At 35.1% G+C, this 12,915-nt stretch overlaps 2 protein-coding genes across 2 annotated transcripts; both read right to left on the bottom strand.

Moving 5' to 3' along the window:
• Positions 1-4,370: 4,370 nt before the first annotated feature.
• Positions 4,371-5,934, bottom strand: LOC144550309 (uncharacterized). The gene is made up of 4 exons (XM_078298544.1): positions 5,822-5,934; positions 5,466-5,604; positions 5,061-5,266; positions 4,371-4,748 (listed from the first exon to the last, which is right to left on the bottom strand). The coding sequence occupies exons 2-4, from the start codon at positions 5,556-5,558 to the stop codon at positions 4,472-4,474; spliced, it is 576 nt and encodes a 191-aa protein (XP_078154670.1). The 5' UTR covers positions 5,559-5,604; positions 5,822-5,934; the 3' UTR covers positions 4,371-4,471.
• A 1,561-nt stretch (positions 5,935-7,495) lies between these two features.
• On the bottom strand, positions 7,496-12,253 carry LOC144573983 (putative respiratory burst oxidase homolog protein H). Its single transcript, XM_078323785.1, has 14 exons — positions 11,799-12,253; positions 11,428-11,590; positions 11,242-11,290; positions 10,920-11,033; positions 10,024-10,830; positions 9,837-9,932; positions 9,626-9,741; positions 9,434-9,536; positions 9,229-9,320; positions 8,999-9,149; positions 8,755-8,904; positions 8,166-8,294; positions 8,009-8,087; positions 7,496-7,917 (listed from the first exon to the last, which is right to left on the bottom strand). Exons 1-14 carry the CDS (start codon positions 12,124-12,126, stop codon positions 7,808-7,810), a joined length of 2,487 nt encoding a protein of 828 aa, XP_078179911.1. The 5' UTR covers positions 12,127-12,253; the 3' UTR covers positions 7,496-7,807.
• Between the last annotated feature and the right edge of the window lie 662 nt (positions 12,254-12,915).

Here is a 12,915-nt window from a genome sequence, read left to right as displayed (position 1 = left end):
AATCTCGCTTTATACCGTTCTATGGAACCATCACTATTGAACTTGGTCTTATATACCCATTTACATCCAACGGGTTTTTTATTTTTGGGTAATGAAACAATTTTCCAAGTTTCATTTTTTTCAAGGGCTTTTAATTCTTCTTCCATGGCCTTGCACCATACCGGGTTGGTTATTGCCTCTTGGTAACTATTCGGCTCCAATTCTTTTTCAATAGAAGCAAGAAATGCATTATATTCGGATGAAATATTTTTGTATGATACAAATTCTTGTATTGGATATTGTACCGTATAGGTTACAAAATCTCTAAGTCTAGTAGATGGTTTGGTTACTCTTGAGGACCTTCTAACTATTGTATTTTCTTCTTCCTCCCTATTATTGTTATCATTTTCTTCTCCCTCACTATTTTCATTATTTATTTCTTCTTCATGATTATTTGATTCACTTTCATATTCCTCATTAGGTATGAAATCTAAATCATCTAAGAGAGGTGCTATTGGTCTAACTTGGTTATTCTCAAGTGATTTATTATTAATCTCACTTTTTTTTAAATATGGTTCATCTTCACAAAATATCACATCTCTAGATATTAATACATTTTTATTTATTGGGTCATAACATTTGTAGCCTTTTTTATATGGTGAATACCTTAAAAAATAGCTTTTGTTGACATAAAATCAAACTTGTCTTTTCTTTTAATGTGAACAAAGCATACACACCCGAAAACTCTTAAGTGATCTAGATTCTTTTTTTGTTTATAAAGAATTTCGGTTGGACTTTTGTTTTTTAAAATAACACTAGGTAACCTATTAATTAGATGTGTAGCACAAAGGATGGCATCCGACCAATATATTTTTGGAACATTATTTTGAAACAACAATGCACGTGTCATTTCTAATAAATGTCTATTTTTTCTTTCTGACACTCCATTTTGTTCGGGAGTGTTGACACAAGTTGTTTGGTGTATAATTCCTTTTTCTTTAAAAAAATTAGTAAAATTTTTATTTACAAATTCCGTTCCATTATCCGACCTAAAAATTTTAAGTTTAGCGTTGAATTGAGTTTCTACAAGACATAGAAATTCTTTAAAACACATAAATACCTCATCTTTTGATTTAAGTAAATACAACCAAATAGCCTTTGAAAAATCATCAATAAATATCACAAAATACCTAAATCCATTATACGAATTAATTGGGGCCGGACCCCATACATCGGAGTGGACTAAATCAAACGAGGCTTCACTTCTACTAGTGGATAGTGAAAAGGGAAGTCTCGTTTGTTTTGCCAACTTACATATATCACAATTAATACAACTTGAGTTTGGAAAATTTAAAACACTATTTAGAATCTTGTTGGAGGGATGCCCGAGTCTCTTGTGCCATCTATCATAATTAATTGAGCTTGCCAAGGCACAAAATTTTAATTTTTCTAAATCCAAAAGATAATGTCCATTTTTAAGAACCCCTTCACCAATCTTGTCCCCAGTTACCCGGTCCTGAAATATTATATTTTCATATGAGAATATTACATTACAATTAAAATCTTGTGTTAATTTTTTAACCGAAAGTAAATTTATAGGAAAGGTTTTTAAATATAATACGTTACTAATTTTTTTATTGCTCAAAATAATTTCACCTAAGCAATTGATTTTTTTCTTTCATACCGTTTGCTACGGTTACATATTGGTCATTCTTTGGTATTGTCAAATTTTCAAGGAAATTTTTATTTTCAAACATGTGATCGGTTGCACCGCTATCAACAATTATTTGGTTAAATAAATTAAAATTATTTGAGTGAGATACAATACCACATGAGCTATCAGATTTTTGAGCGAGCAACACGGATAATTGCTGAAGGATCTGTTGTATTTGATCCCCTGACCCGCTTGACCCGCCAGCTCCTTGGTTGATTGAACCCGGTTCACTTGACTCAGTTGGTTGAGTTAAAAGAGGCTCTTTGGTTGAGACAGAGAAGCCTCCAAGCATGAGCCCTTCTTTTCCTTTCTTTTTTTCTTCGTTCCAGCTTCCTCCTCCGCCTCACTTTGAATCGGCCTCAATCCACCATTTCGGCCGGAGGTTTGGATGAAGAAAGTAACACCTCTCGGCCTTGTGACCCTCTTTCTTGCAATGAGAGCACTTCTCCCCTCTCGACTGTGGCCAATTTTGGTGATTTTGAGAGCTAGGGTTTCAGTGATTTTGGGGAAACTTCACGGCATGGCCATGGGATTCGTGTCCCTCATCGTGGCTGACTTGTGGACCGCCCATAGCCTCCCGAAGTGAATCCTCGCGTTGTATCTGGTTGACTACCTCGGAGAAGGTAGGGAGCTCGGGTGCTCGAATAATCTGTGACCGAATGACCTCGTAGCTTGAATCAAGGCCGGTAAGGTATGAGAAGATTTGATCCTCTTCTTTTCGTTTTTTGAGTTCTTTTGCGTTTGTTGTGAATGGTCGATAAACGTTGAGTTCATCGTATTTCTTTTTGAGAGAGGCTAGGTATTCCATATGGGTTCTGATTCCCTTCTTTTCTTGTTGGATTTCCAGATGGAGTCGGTAAACGTGGGAGTGATTTTTTTGTTGCCCGTAAAAGGCTCGAATTTCTTCCCACAGTTCTTGAGATGTGTCACAATCTTGGAGAAACAAGTCAATGACTTGTTGCTCCATGGACCCATATAACAGAGACATAACAGTATGATCTTCTTTTTGCCATTTTCAGATTGTTAGTTTTTCGGCCTCAGTTGGTTTTTTTGGGTCTAACGGTTTTGGTTTTGCCTTATCTCCTGTGATGAAATCAATTTTGTCCCTACCACTAAGGGTAATAGAGACTGATTTGGCCCATGATATATAATTCGTACCATTTAGCAATTGCGAAGTGAGTTTCGATGGGTTGGTAGCCTCGTAGGATTGCTGCCCCCATTGATCCATTTTGCACTGCTTGTGAAGAATTTTCTGCTAATGAGTATGATTGAGGGATTATCGGATTATTATCAGAATATTGGGGATTATCGGATATTATCAGAATCAAGCCTAAGGCTCTGATACCATGTTGATTTTTATGATTTCTGAGGAGAATAATATATATTGAATATATGGTTCTGATTTATACAAGAGTTCCTACATCTATTTATACAAAAAATCTATCTAAGTTACCGTTTGTACTATTTTGCTACTTATGTCAATACGGTACACGTTACCGTTTACTTTATTTCTATAAAAGTTTATTTCTTATTTTGTCTATTCTTGACCCTTTGATCTATGATGAGTGTCTGAGATCAATCTTCTTGATATTCTTCTTTATTTTCAACACTATCCTACCAATCAGAGGTTCACCACTGGAGTTGGTCTTCTTTGGTGGGAACCTTGTTTTCTGGAAGAGTAAGAAACAGACTGTTGTGGCTCGATCCAGTCCAGAATACTGCGCAATGACAAACACTTCTTGTGAGCTAGTGTGGACGAAGCGTTTGCTCAACTGACTAGGTTGTTCACCACGATGATTTGATAACACTACACTGCGATAACCAAGAAACAATGCATATTGCCAAGAATTAGGTCTTTTATGAGCGGACCAAACACAAGGTAGATTGTCACCTTGTTTGGGATTTTGTCATAGGCACAACTTCGCACCTTCCATGCATCCAACTGATTCATGTTTGAACAGATCTTCAGCTCACAGATATTCTAACTAAGCCACTTTGAAAAGCACACATTGATAGTATATGTAACAAGTTGAGCATGTTAAATGTATATGCTCCAACTTGTGGAAGAGTGTTAAAGGAAAGAAATTATAGTAATTAGAGCTGTGATTAGATGATAGCTGTAATTCATATCTTTTTTGTTTTAGAATTTTCTTTTCTCTATATATTTGTACATAATTTTTAATTGAGAAATATATAGAAATTTTAATTTCCACTTTCACTTATTAAGTAAAAACTGTTCTATCCATTCTTTACAAAAAAATGATAAATTATTAAAAATTTACATACCTGTAAGGCGTATTGTATCTTTAGGTTTTTTAAAATGCCGTATCATCGTATCCATATCGTATCAAGTACGATACCTGTAGCCGTGCAGCATTTTTTTATGATTGTTGAAAGGAATATTATATATAGCTCCCAATCTTTCATTCTCTAAACAATCCCAATTAGACGTAATAGTTAAGTGTACATTGCTGTTATACTCAGGTACACATTGAATAATAATTTAATAATCCAATTTAAGAGGGTTAGACAACGAGTTTGAAAGGCCAAAACAGTTATTGACAGCCGTCAAAATATATTTTGACTTGATCAAAACTGTATGACAAGTTTCAAACAATTATCAGGCCAATTTTTTTTTTTTTTTTTTTTTTTTTTCAAAATCAAAACATTACTCCTATGAGCATAAACAAAGGTAAGGCAATAATCAAACATTCTGTACATATTAACAAAGTAGTGATCTAAATGGTGATTTCCCACTACTCTGCAACCTCCCCTAATTTACATCAAGTAACCAGCATCTACATTGTTGTCTCGGAGGGCTTCAGTTTCGTCCTCATCCGGGCGATGTAGATCTTCTCTGACATTCGATACGAGCATCATGGTGACAATCCACAAGAGCATGGCATCGAGGGTTAGGAATGCAGCGCCACCAAACAGACCCGTCTTGGCAGTCGGGCAGGTGTAGTCCAAGTCATGGTGCACACTCCTCAATTGGTGAAGAAGCTCTGTCACTGTCACCCATAACATCATGCCCACACCAGAAAGGGCCACTCCACTGCATACCAGAACCGCAATTCATGTCAGAAAACATGTCCGTAGGTATATATATTCCCTTTTTTGTGTTATACAACACGAGACGAGGTCCAATTTGGCACAAGCAAGTTTCTTCCACTATTTTTGGTTTTTACTTATTTAACAGAACCATTATTCAAGTTCATTGAATTCAGAAGCACCAAACAGACACGAACTCGGATAAAAAGTATGAAAAAAAGGAGGAAGATAATGTTGTGTACTCATGTACTCCTTTAATGCAATATATGCTCATGATTACAACTCGAACAACTTTATCAACTTGCCGAAAACTTACATAGTGAGATGAAAGAAGATGTAGAGAAGTCTGTATCCAAAGAGAGCCTTTCTCGGGATATCTTTAGCGGAAAGCACGGAGCTTGCGCCAAGTAGTGAAGTACTAATTGCTGCCAGAATTGATAGGAAACCGAGCTGAATTGTCGGATCTTCTGGGAAGCTGCAGATGATCACTCCTGCTGCTTGGATTGGAGTCCCAGATTTAGGCTACATTTTAATATTGCAGATAATTTTAACTTAGTACAAATAATTTCAATGTGCATGGTTGATAACAAAAGCATTTAAAGAAACAATGCTCATTTACACCCATGTTCATTTCATGTCGCTAAAAGTATCGGGTATATGTATCTACCTCAGAAAAGGGAAAATCATTTGACAATAATATCATATGCACTAAGTTACTGACCTTCTTCAGTTCTGCGGAAATTCCGAGAACAAAGGAGAGAATGCCAGAAAACATGAGGTTTAGGATGAACTTCGCTTGTTTGCTTAGAGCCATTCTCTCTGAGTTTAGGTATGAGACTCACAATTTTTGACGAGCTCTGCTGAATTGTGATTATTAAATAAAAAAACTAAATAAATTATCTAAAGAATTATTCAAAATATCTAGGAGTGCTTTTTCTATTTTTTATTCATGATTCTTTCCTTGTAATTAGTAAATTTTTTTGTTAATTTTCTTCAAAGAACAAAATTTGAGTGGATGAACAACAACACATAATATGAAATTGTAAAATATAATAACTTGAAAATTTGCTAACTTACCTCTGATTATAAGCTTCTTTGCCAATGTATCAGATTCAATTAATGAATCCTTTTGGCAAAGAAGCCCTCCAGGAGAGGGGGAGAAATAACTGATTGAACAAGACCTCCAATAAAAGTAGAGAGAGCTCAATGGTTTTGTTTCAAATCGTTCAAACTATATGTGTTGGTTCTGTACACCCAAGAATAGTATATGACAGCATGGGGTTTAACGGTTGAAAGACGCGCAAAAAATTAAGATTAATTTTTATTTTTTGATGAAAGATTCACAGCATTTTCCCATTTTTATAAAGTTACATACTAGCTTCTGGCTGTGAAGCAAGCATATACTTAAGCTGGTGTAATTTTCAATTGGACAAAAAAAAAAACAAAAACTGGATCTAAATTATAGAATAATCTTTTTTGATACAAGAATTATTATTGTAGGATGATTATTCTTAATTTATTAAGTTAGTATTATATTCTGTGTTTGGTTATATGAATTATTGTATGCATGGATTAAAATCAGCTATATGATTGTCTTATCCTTGATTTATTAAAAGATAAAAATGAACTAAATTGCAATATACTTATGCAAAAGGTGAGTTTAATTAATCGTGAACCCACTTAATTTGTTCAGTAAAACAGAATTTGACCAATTAAACACCTGTACCTCTACCTCGTCAAATGTTGCTGAGCAAATACAGCTTGATTACTGGAAATTAGTTGTTTGACTTGTGTTAAAATAAAATTGCTTGTTACAAGCTAACTTGCATGGCTAAAAAAAGATTGAGTCGTTTACCATGATATTCCAAAAGAAAGTTCTTCTGTGCCAAAACCGTGTGGCAATATATGAGGTAAGTCGTTCCACCGGGGGTGGGGTGGGGGGTGATTTGACAAATTAGTGATTGGAAATAGTAATTATACTGGGGAACTATTTTGTAGCGGATGTATACGGCTGCGTAAACCGTATTATAAACTATAAACTAGGGTCAAATAAATTGTATTATTGTGACATTTGGAATTGAGTGTTACTGTTTTCTGAATTTTCTGTACATGATTTGAACCAGACGTCTGAAACCCTTTTGTTCTCGGCCTCGCTTTCCTACATGTGTGGCATGTCTATTCTAGTGGCTCTACATCTGGTCATATAGGTAAGTGTTGAGCAAAGCAATCCAAAATTAATGCCCAATATCAGTAAAACAGAGAACAACGTTTTTTTTTCCCTCTCCATATTTTAGTATTTTGATTTCTGATATAGGAGCAGTTCTTTACAGTTATTTTTTTTTATTTGTTTCATATCACAAAAAAATTCATTTCCATAGTTCACGTTTGTATAGCGCTTTACTGGCACTTAGTTCACATTTGTTGCCTTCTTGTGCGCAATACACAAGAGGAAATGCAACATACGAATTAATATATTTAGGTGGCTTAACCCCTGATTCCAAAAAAATAACTTGGGTTCATAAGAAGTCCGAAAAATAGATCAGTAAATATATGACCAAACTAATGAATAGTTTTTATATAAACTGGTTCTAAGTTTCCTTCAGTTATTTCCTTTTTTCATATTGAAAATTCTCTTATTTTTGTCTGGAGTAATTTTTTGACAAATGGAAGGAGAAATTTTCAAGAAAAAAAATTAAGCAAACAAAAGATAAAATTTTCAATGTGTCTAGAATGATAGTCTGGGTGACTAGCTTTGACAGTAAAAGATTACATTCATTTTTAAGGGTTAACAGATGCATAAGGTTTGATTGCAGTACTGTTAATTTGTAGATCTACAATATTTTTAACAAATAAAGGTAGGCTATCTACATCATACTACAAGGGAAAATGAAAAAGAAAGACAACTACTTCTCAGTATGTCCTACACTCTCTTTTTTTAAATGCTACTATGTACACATAGACCTCTGCTGCTGATCTTGTTTAAATCCTAGAAAAGTTAATGTGAACTGGTTGCTTTCATGCCCCAATTATGTCTAAAAGGAGAAACAGAAAAAAATGGTGCATTTAGAAATTCTCTTTGTGGAAATGGAAGCGCGTGTTTGTAGTATGACTAAACTCTTTCGACAGGTCTCTTAGCATCTTTGTCAGTGTCGGAGACCCGCAATAAAATACACCTACATAAATTTTTACAAGTAAAAAACTAAATGTAACGAGAATTATGGTAAAACATTTAAATTTAAAATCCAACTGTATAGTATTACTAACCTATGCGGGAATTCTTGTGAGCATCGGAGAGCTCAGTGAAGACCTTTCTCCAGTTCGGTCTTGCAAAGTGGGTTCGAATCTACAAATGTTGGAATCCAATTAACATACATTGAAACTGAATTTTTTTAGAAAGATATTCTGAATGAGAAAATTGTACCCGGCTGCCAGAGACTATATCAACACCATCTTTGGCATGTTGAAGTGATTGGACCATTGCTATCAGGGCCGACCGTGCGTCACCTTCTTCATACACACTTGTGAGGTAATTGTGCATTTCTATAACGTTCTAAATTAAAAAAAAAACATATATAAATACTTGATATGATTATGCGAAAAAGAATAAGGTGAGGCTACGGTACTATGCATAGCGCACATCGGTTTGTACTATGGCTCCATATCTCTTTTTTCAAAATCCAAATAGTTGGTAGGAACTACTAAATTTGATCTCCGTGTGAAAATATACTTGCTGACTAAATTTTACATTTTTCAGATTTTTTTTACTATTTTATTAGAATGTACAAAATTACTTGATCTAAGCCGTAAATTATTTTTTATAAAATGTAAAATTTAGTTGATAAGTATATTTTCATATAGCGATCATATTGAATGGTTCTGATCAACCATTTAGACTTTGAAAACGAAGATATGAAGGCATAGTATGGACTAAAGTGCGCTTTGCATAGTACTGTAGCCTCAGTCAAATAATAATTAGATAAATATAAGAGAAGCATAATAAGAGGCAGTACATCATGGTCGCTCTCCGCGACATCGTTCATGACCCCCTTGAACCACTCGAACGAACCTTGTTCTCTTGTCACCCAGTAAAAATATGCTCTCTGGGGTCCCTTTGAACATGCCACATCACCATCCTTGGAGCAATGGAGGTCTTGAAGTTCCTGTTTACAATTCAATATACACTTTCTACATGTTACTGTTACTATTATTTATTAATGAATCCTTAGTGAAGGTGAAATATATAGTATATATGACCTTGATTGCTTTTATATTGTTAAGGAGATCTTTTAATATGCTGATCATAGGGGTTGCGCCAATTCCAAGTCCAATTAGCAGAAGGATGTCGTACTTCTTGTAATTTTGCGCCGGTGCACCATATGGACCATCAATGAATATTTTGGGAAATCTAATTAACAAAACCATTCATTTAAATATAACCAACTGTTTAAGGAACTTCTGATGGTTTACATGATGTTTTGTATTACATTGTAGTTTGTGTGATCTCAATGTCTGCAATGACTGTTGTATCAAGTCGGTTAAGATTTGCCTTCTTCGATTCAACCTGAGCCTGACAAGCCTGCATTGAAAAATAAAAAGTCTTTTGTCTGTAAAATTTGAGTCTGTGACGTGTTGCATCAACTTTTGGAGAACTCGGTTTAAAAGCTATGCTTATCTCAGATTTAAAGTAACCTTTCCAAAAATATTCCGAAGTTCGGAGGTCCAGTCACCTAAAGTGCGTATATGCACACTCAAGTAACTATTTCCTGGTGCTGAAGTAATAGAGAATGGATGCCTATAAGGAAAAAAAATAACTACTGAGTTATCGTCAGATTTTAGTCATGTTTTTTCAAATGTTGAAATTGTTAGATTTTAGTTAATTACCATTCGAAAGGCGAAACGTCTGGGCATTTTACAAAAAGGTACATTCCGCTCTTGTATTTGAATCCTGGGGGCTTCTTCATTTGTATTGATAGCACATTCCCTGGATATATGGCTGCCTACAAAGCACACAAGGTAAATTTAGTAACTCTCTAATACGACCCCTGTATAAATCACACTAGGCATAGATATCGGACTTCTGAAGATTATTTACCTTTAGGATGCTGACATCAAAGTGGCTCTCGCGAAATTTCCTGAGCACTCTTTCGCATGCATAGAAAAGCACTGGTACCATGAGGTACATCCATGTCTGAACAGAAATAAAAATAGGTACAAAAATGATACAACAAAAAGAATTACATCTTCAAAAATTGGAATTTAAAGTGACAATTGAGATGTACCGTCTTCTTGTACCACTCTTTGGTGAGGAAGATAAAGAAGGAATGAATGACAAGCATGATGTACACGAGCACGAGCAAGTGGTGAGCATACCAAAAGGCATTGAATCCGGCCAAGTGCCGATAAGGTGTGGACAACTTAACCGCTCTCCTTCTAAAGGAATGTGTTGCAAGTGTAAATGAAAATGTCATTATAATAACCATTAAAACACCAGTCCAACCTGGTGTGCTTATTAGGAGACTAACTACGGTCGGTTGTTTATAGTCGAAATTTGGTCCAAGCATCAGATCGAATTTTTCTCTCGGACAAATTATGAGTCTTGGAAAATCACACGAGACGTGCATAATAGTATGGAGAAATGTCGCGATTGTGATTGCCAATGCGATGATCTTGTGAAAGTTTATGTTATCATCAAAAGGGATGATGCTACTCAAAACCGTAGATCTCAGTCTCGTGAGCGTGTTTCTACAAACTGGTATCAAAATAAGAGCCATGTTCAGTTTTAGGGTCTCGGCCGCTCCCTTTGCGATACACAAGCAATAACCCATGACTAGAAAAGCATTGGTATTTTTGTACTGGTGGAATTTCCAAACAAATAGCACTAAATTTACTGTGATCCAGAGGGAGAGGAGCCATATGCGCTTCCAATTCTCATGCATGAAATCAGAAGTCTTGCTCATGAAGCGAAAAAAGGGGCTCCGGTAACGTTTCGGGATCATAGTTCTCGCAAGGCTGTTTGTTTTCTTCATCATATCTTCAGGGTTTGGTGCGCTCACCATCCCTTGGAGTAGTGTTTCAAGCTGCCAAATCTACATAGATAAAAGGGACAATAGGTTAACCTACTGACTTAAACAATGAAGAACAGTTTAAACAATCATTAAAGTATCAGAAATTATACCTCGATATAGCCATTATGATCGGGATCAAGTTCTTCCATGATTAAAGATGCATATGTGCTGGCGTTTGCTTTCAGCTTACCGAGCTTGTTCTCCGAGGCACTCAATACAATAATCTACCAGAAAGAAACCAATGAAATTATGGAAATTATACACCACTTCAGAATATTTTCATTATAATTAAGCTCTTTATCTTTAATAATTTTGGATGCCAATACATACACTTAAGACTTCTCACTTCAAGTTTGCATGATTCTTCTTCTTCTTCTTCTTTTTTTTTTGAAAAAAGAAAGAAAAAATTGTAACAATTTCATCTCATAATACCTCTGCCACCTCATCTTCGCTGAGCTTTCCATCGCCATTCTTGTCACACCTACAAATTATAAAAGTTACTTTTTTCTTTTTGGTGATTAAATGAAGAAAAGACAATGCTTGAATCTAAAATTATATCAGTACTGACTTAATATACATTTTTCAATTTTTCATTCTAATATTAGAGGAAATTATTACATGTCAAAGAAGATTCTCAGGCGGGAATCGAAGTTTTGATCAGTCATTTCCTCCCAAAACAATTTCAATTCATCCTTTGTGACTCCATTTTGTGGATTTATATTTCGGCGTCTGGCAAGCGCAACAAACAGCTCGCCGGCAAAATCTTTCGATTCACTCATGCCTTTGTGAAAGATAAAACAAACCAAATTAAGGATTGGTCAAACCTGAACAACTTGTTTGAGCTAAAATTATCTGATCATTACATCACATCGGGCAAAGATTTTAACAGAGCAATTTTGGCTTCATGCAACACATGGACTATAGAATCAAAACAATGCTACATGAAGCCAAATTGCTCTGTTAAAATCTTTACCGCATTACATCCTTACCAATGCATTTGCTAAAGCTCTCCTTTTGTAGAAGGCCATTCACTGCCAACTCATCGAACCGTTTCTCGACTGCCTTCCATCCGTCCTTCCCATTAGAAGCCTTATTTATAAACCGCAGCCCCTTCAAGCCCGACCGAGCACCCCATTGCTTCCCTTTCATCTTGATCATTTGCCCGGCCGTCTTTAACCCTTCCTTGGTTGATAATTTCTTTGTCAATGTTTTTACAAACTTTTGCGCGGCCAACAGGCTTCCAACGCGGCTGGCCCTCGGTCGAGAGGCATCACCAAGGGGTATCTCTACATATTCTTTTGATTCTGAATTCTCCATTGGAGGTGAAATTGGGTTTGTGCAATGATTAAAATAAACAGAATCAAAACTGTGCAACTGTTAAACTTTTATTTTTTATTTCTGGGGGATTTAATTGCCCATTAGTTAAGGTTGAGGTTTATTTTGGTTCATATTGGGAGAAGGAGACACGCAATGAAGAGTAACAGCCGTTAATTCAGGGATAAAAATAATGACATTTTTGGAAATTCCATGTTAAGACTGGAGCCGTCCATTTCTGATAATATGAATTTATAGTCTCAAACAACACAAAATTAGTAATATGATGAAATCATTTATCCAAAACAATATAGAACAATCAATGAAATTGACAAATTAAAGCCTGGTAAATTAATTAGAAAATTAGGTATTTGCTTTAAACAGACTTAACGAGAACTTCTATTACTCTGCCAATGTAAAATCTGCACGTTCACTTCTCATTTTTATTTCTTTTTATATCTTAATTAGTTACAATTTTTTTTAATTTTTGTCTGTATCCTGAAATTTCCGTGTATGATAGCGCATATTACATCTAAAATTTAACAAAAGTTTCAGCTACTAAAAATTATTTATATTACATTCCATGCACTCTGCACAAGAAATCATTTTGAGTTTCCTCTTTGGTACCTTGACAATACAAATGCTTGAAAGATGAATCCACATGGATGGGTACATATGGTAGAAACATGGAAAATTAGATTATTATATCAAATTCAACTGTTCAAATTTATCGTTTGAAATTCTTGTTGTAGTTATTTATGTTTGTACCGTAACATCAATAATGCATTTATA

This window comes from Carex rostrata, chromosome 2 (assembly GCF_964058835.1).
Source record: "Carex rostrata chromosome 2, lpCarRost1.2, whole genome shotgun sequence".
Lineage (NCBI taxonomy): Eukaryota > Viridiplantae > Streptophyta > Magnoliopsida > Poales > Cyperaceae > Carex > Carex rostrata.
This window is presented reverse-complemented; position numbering and strand designations above follow the sequence as displayed.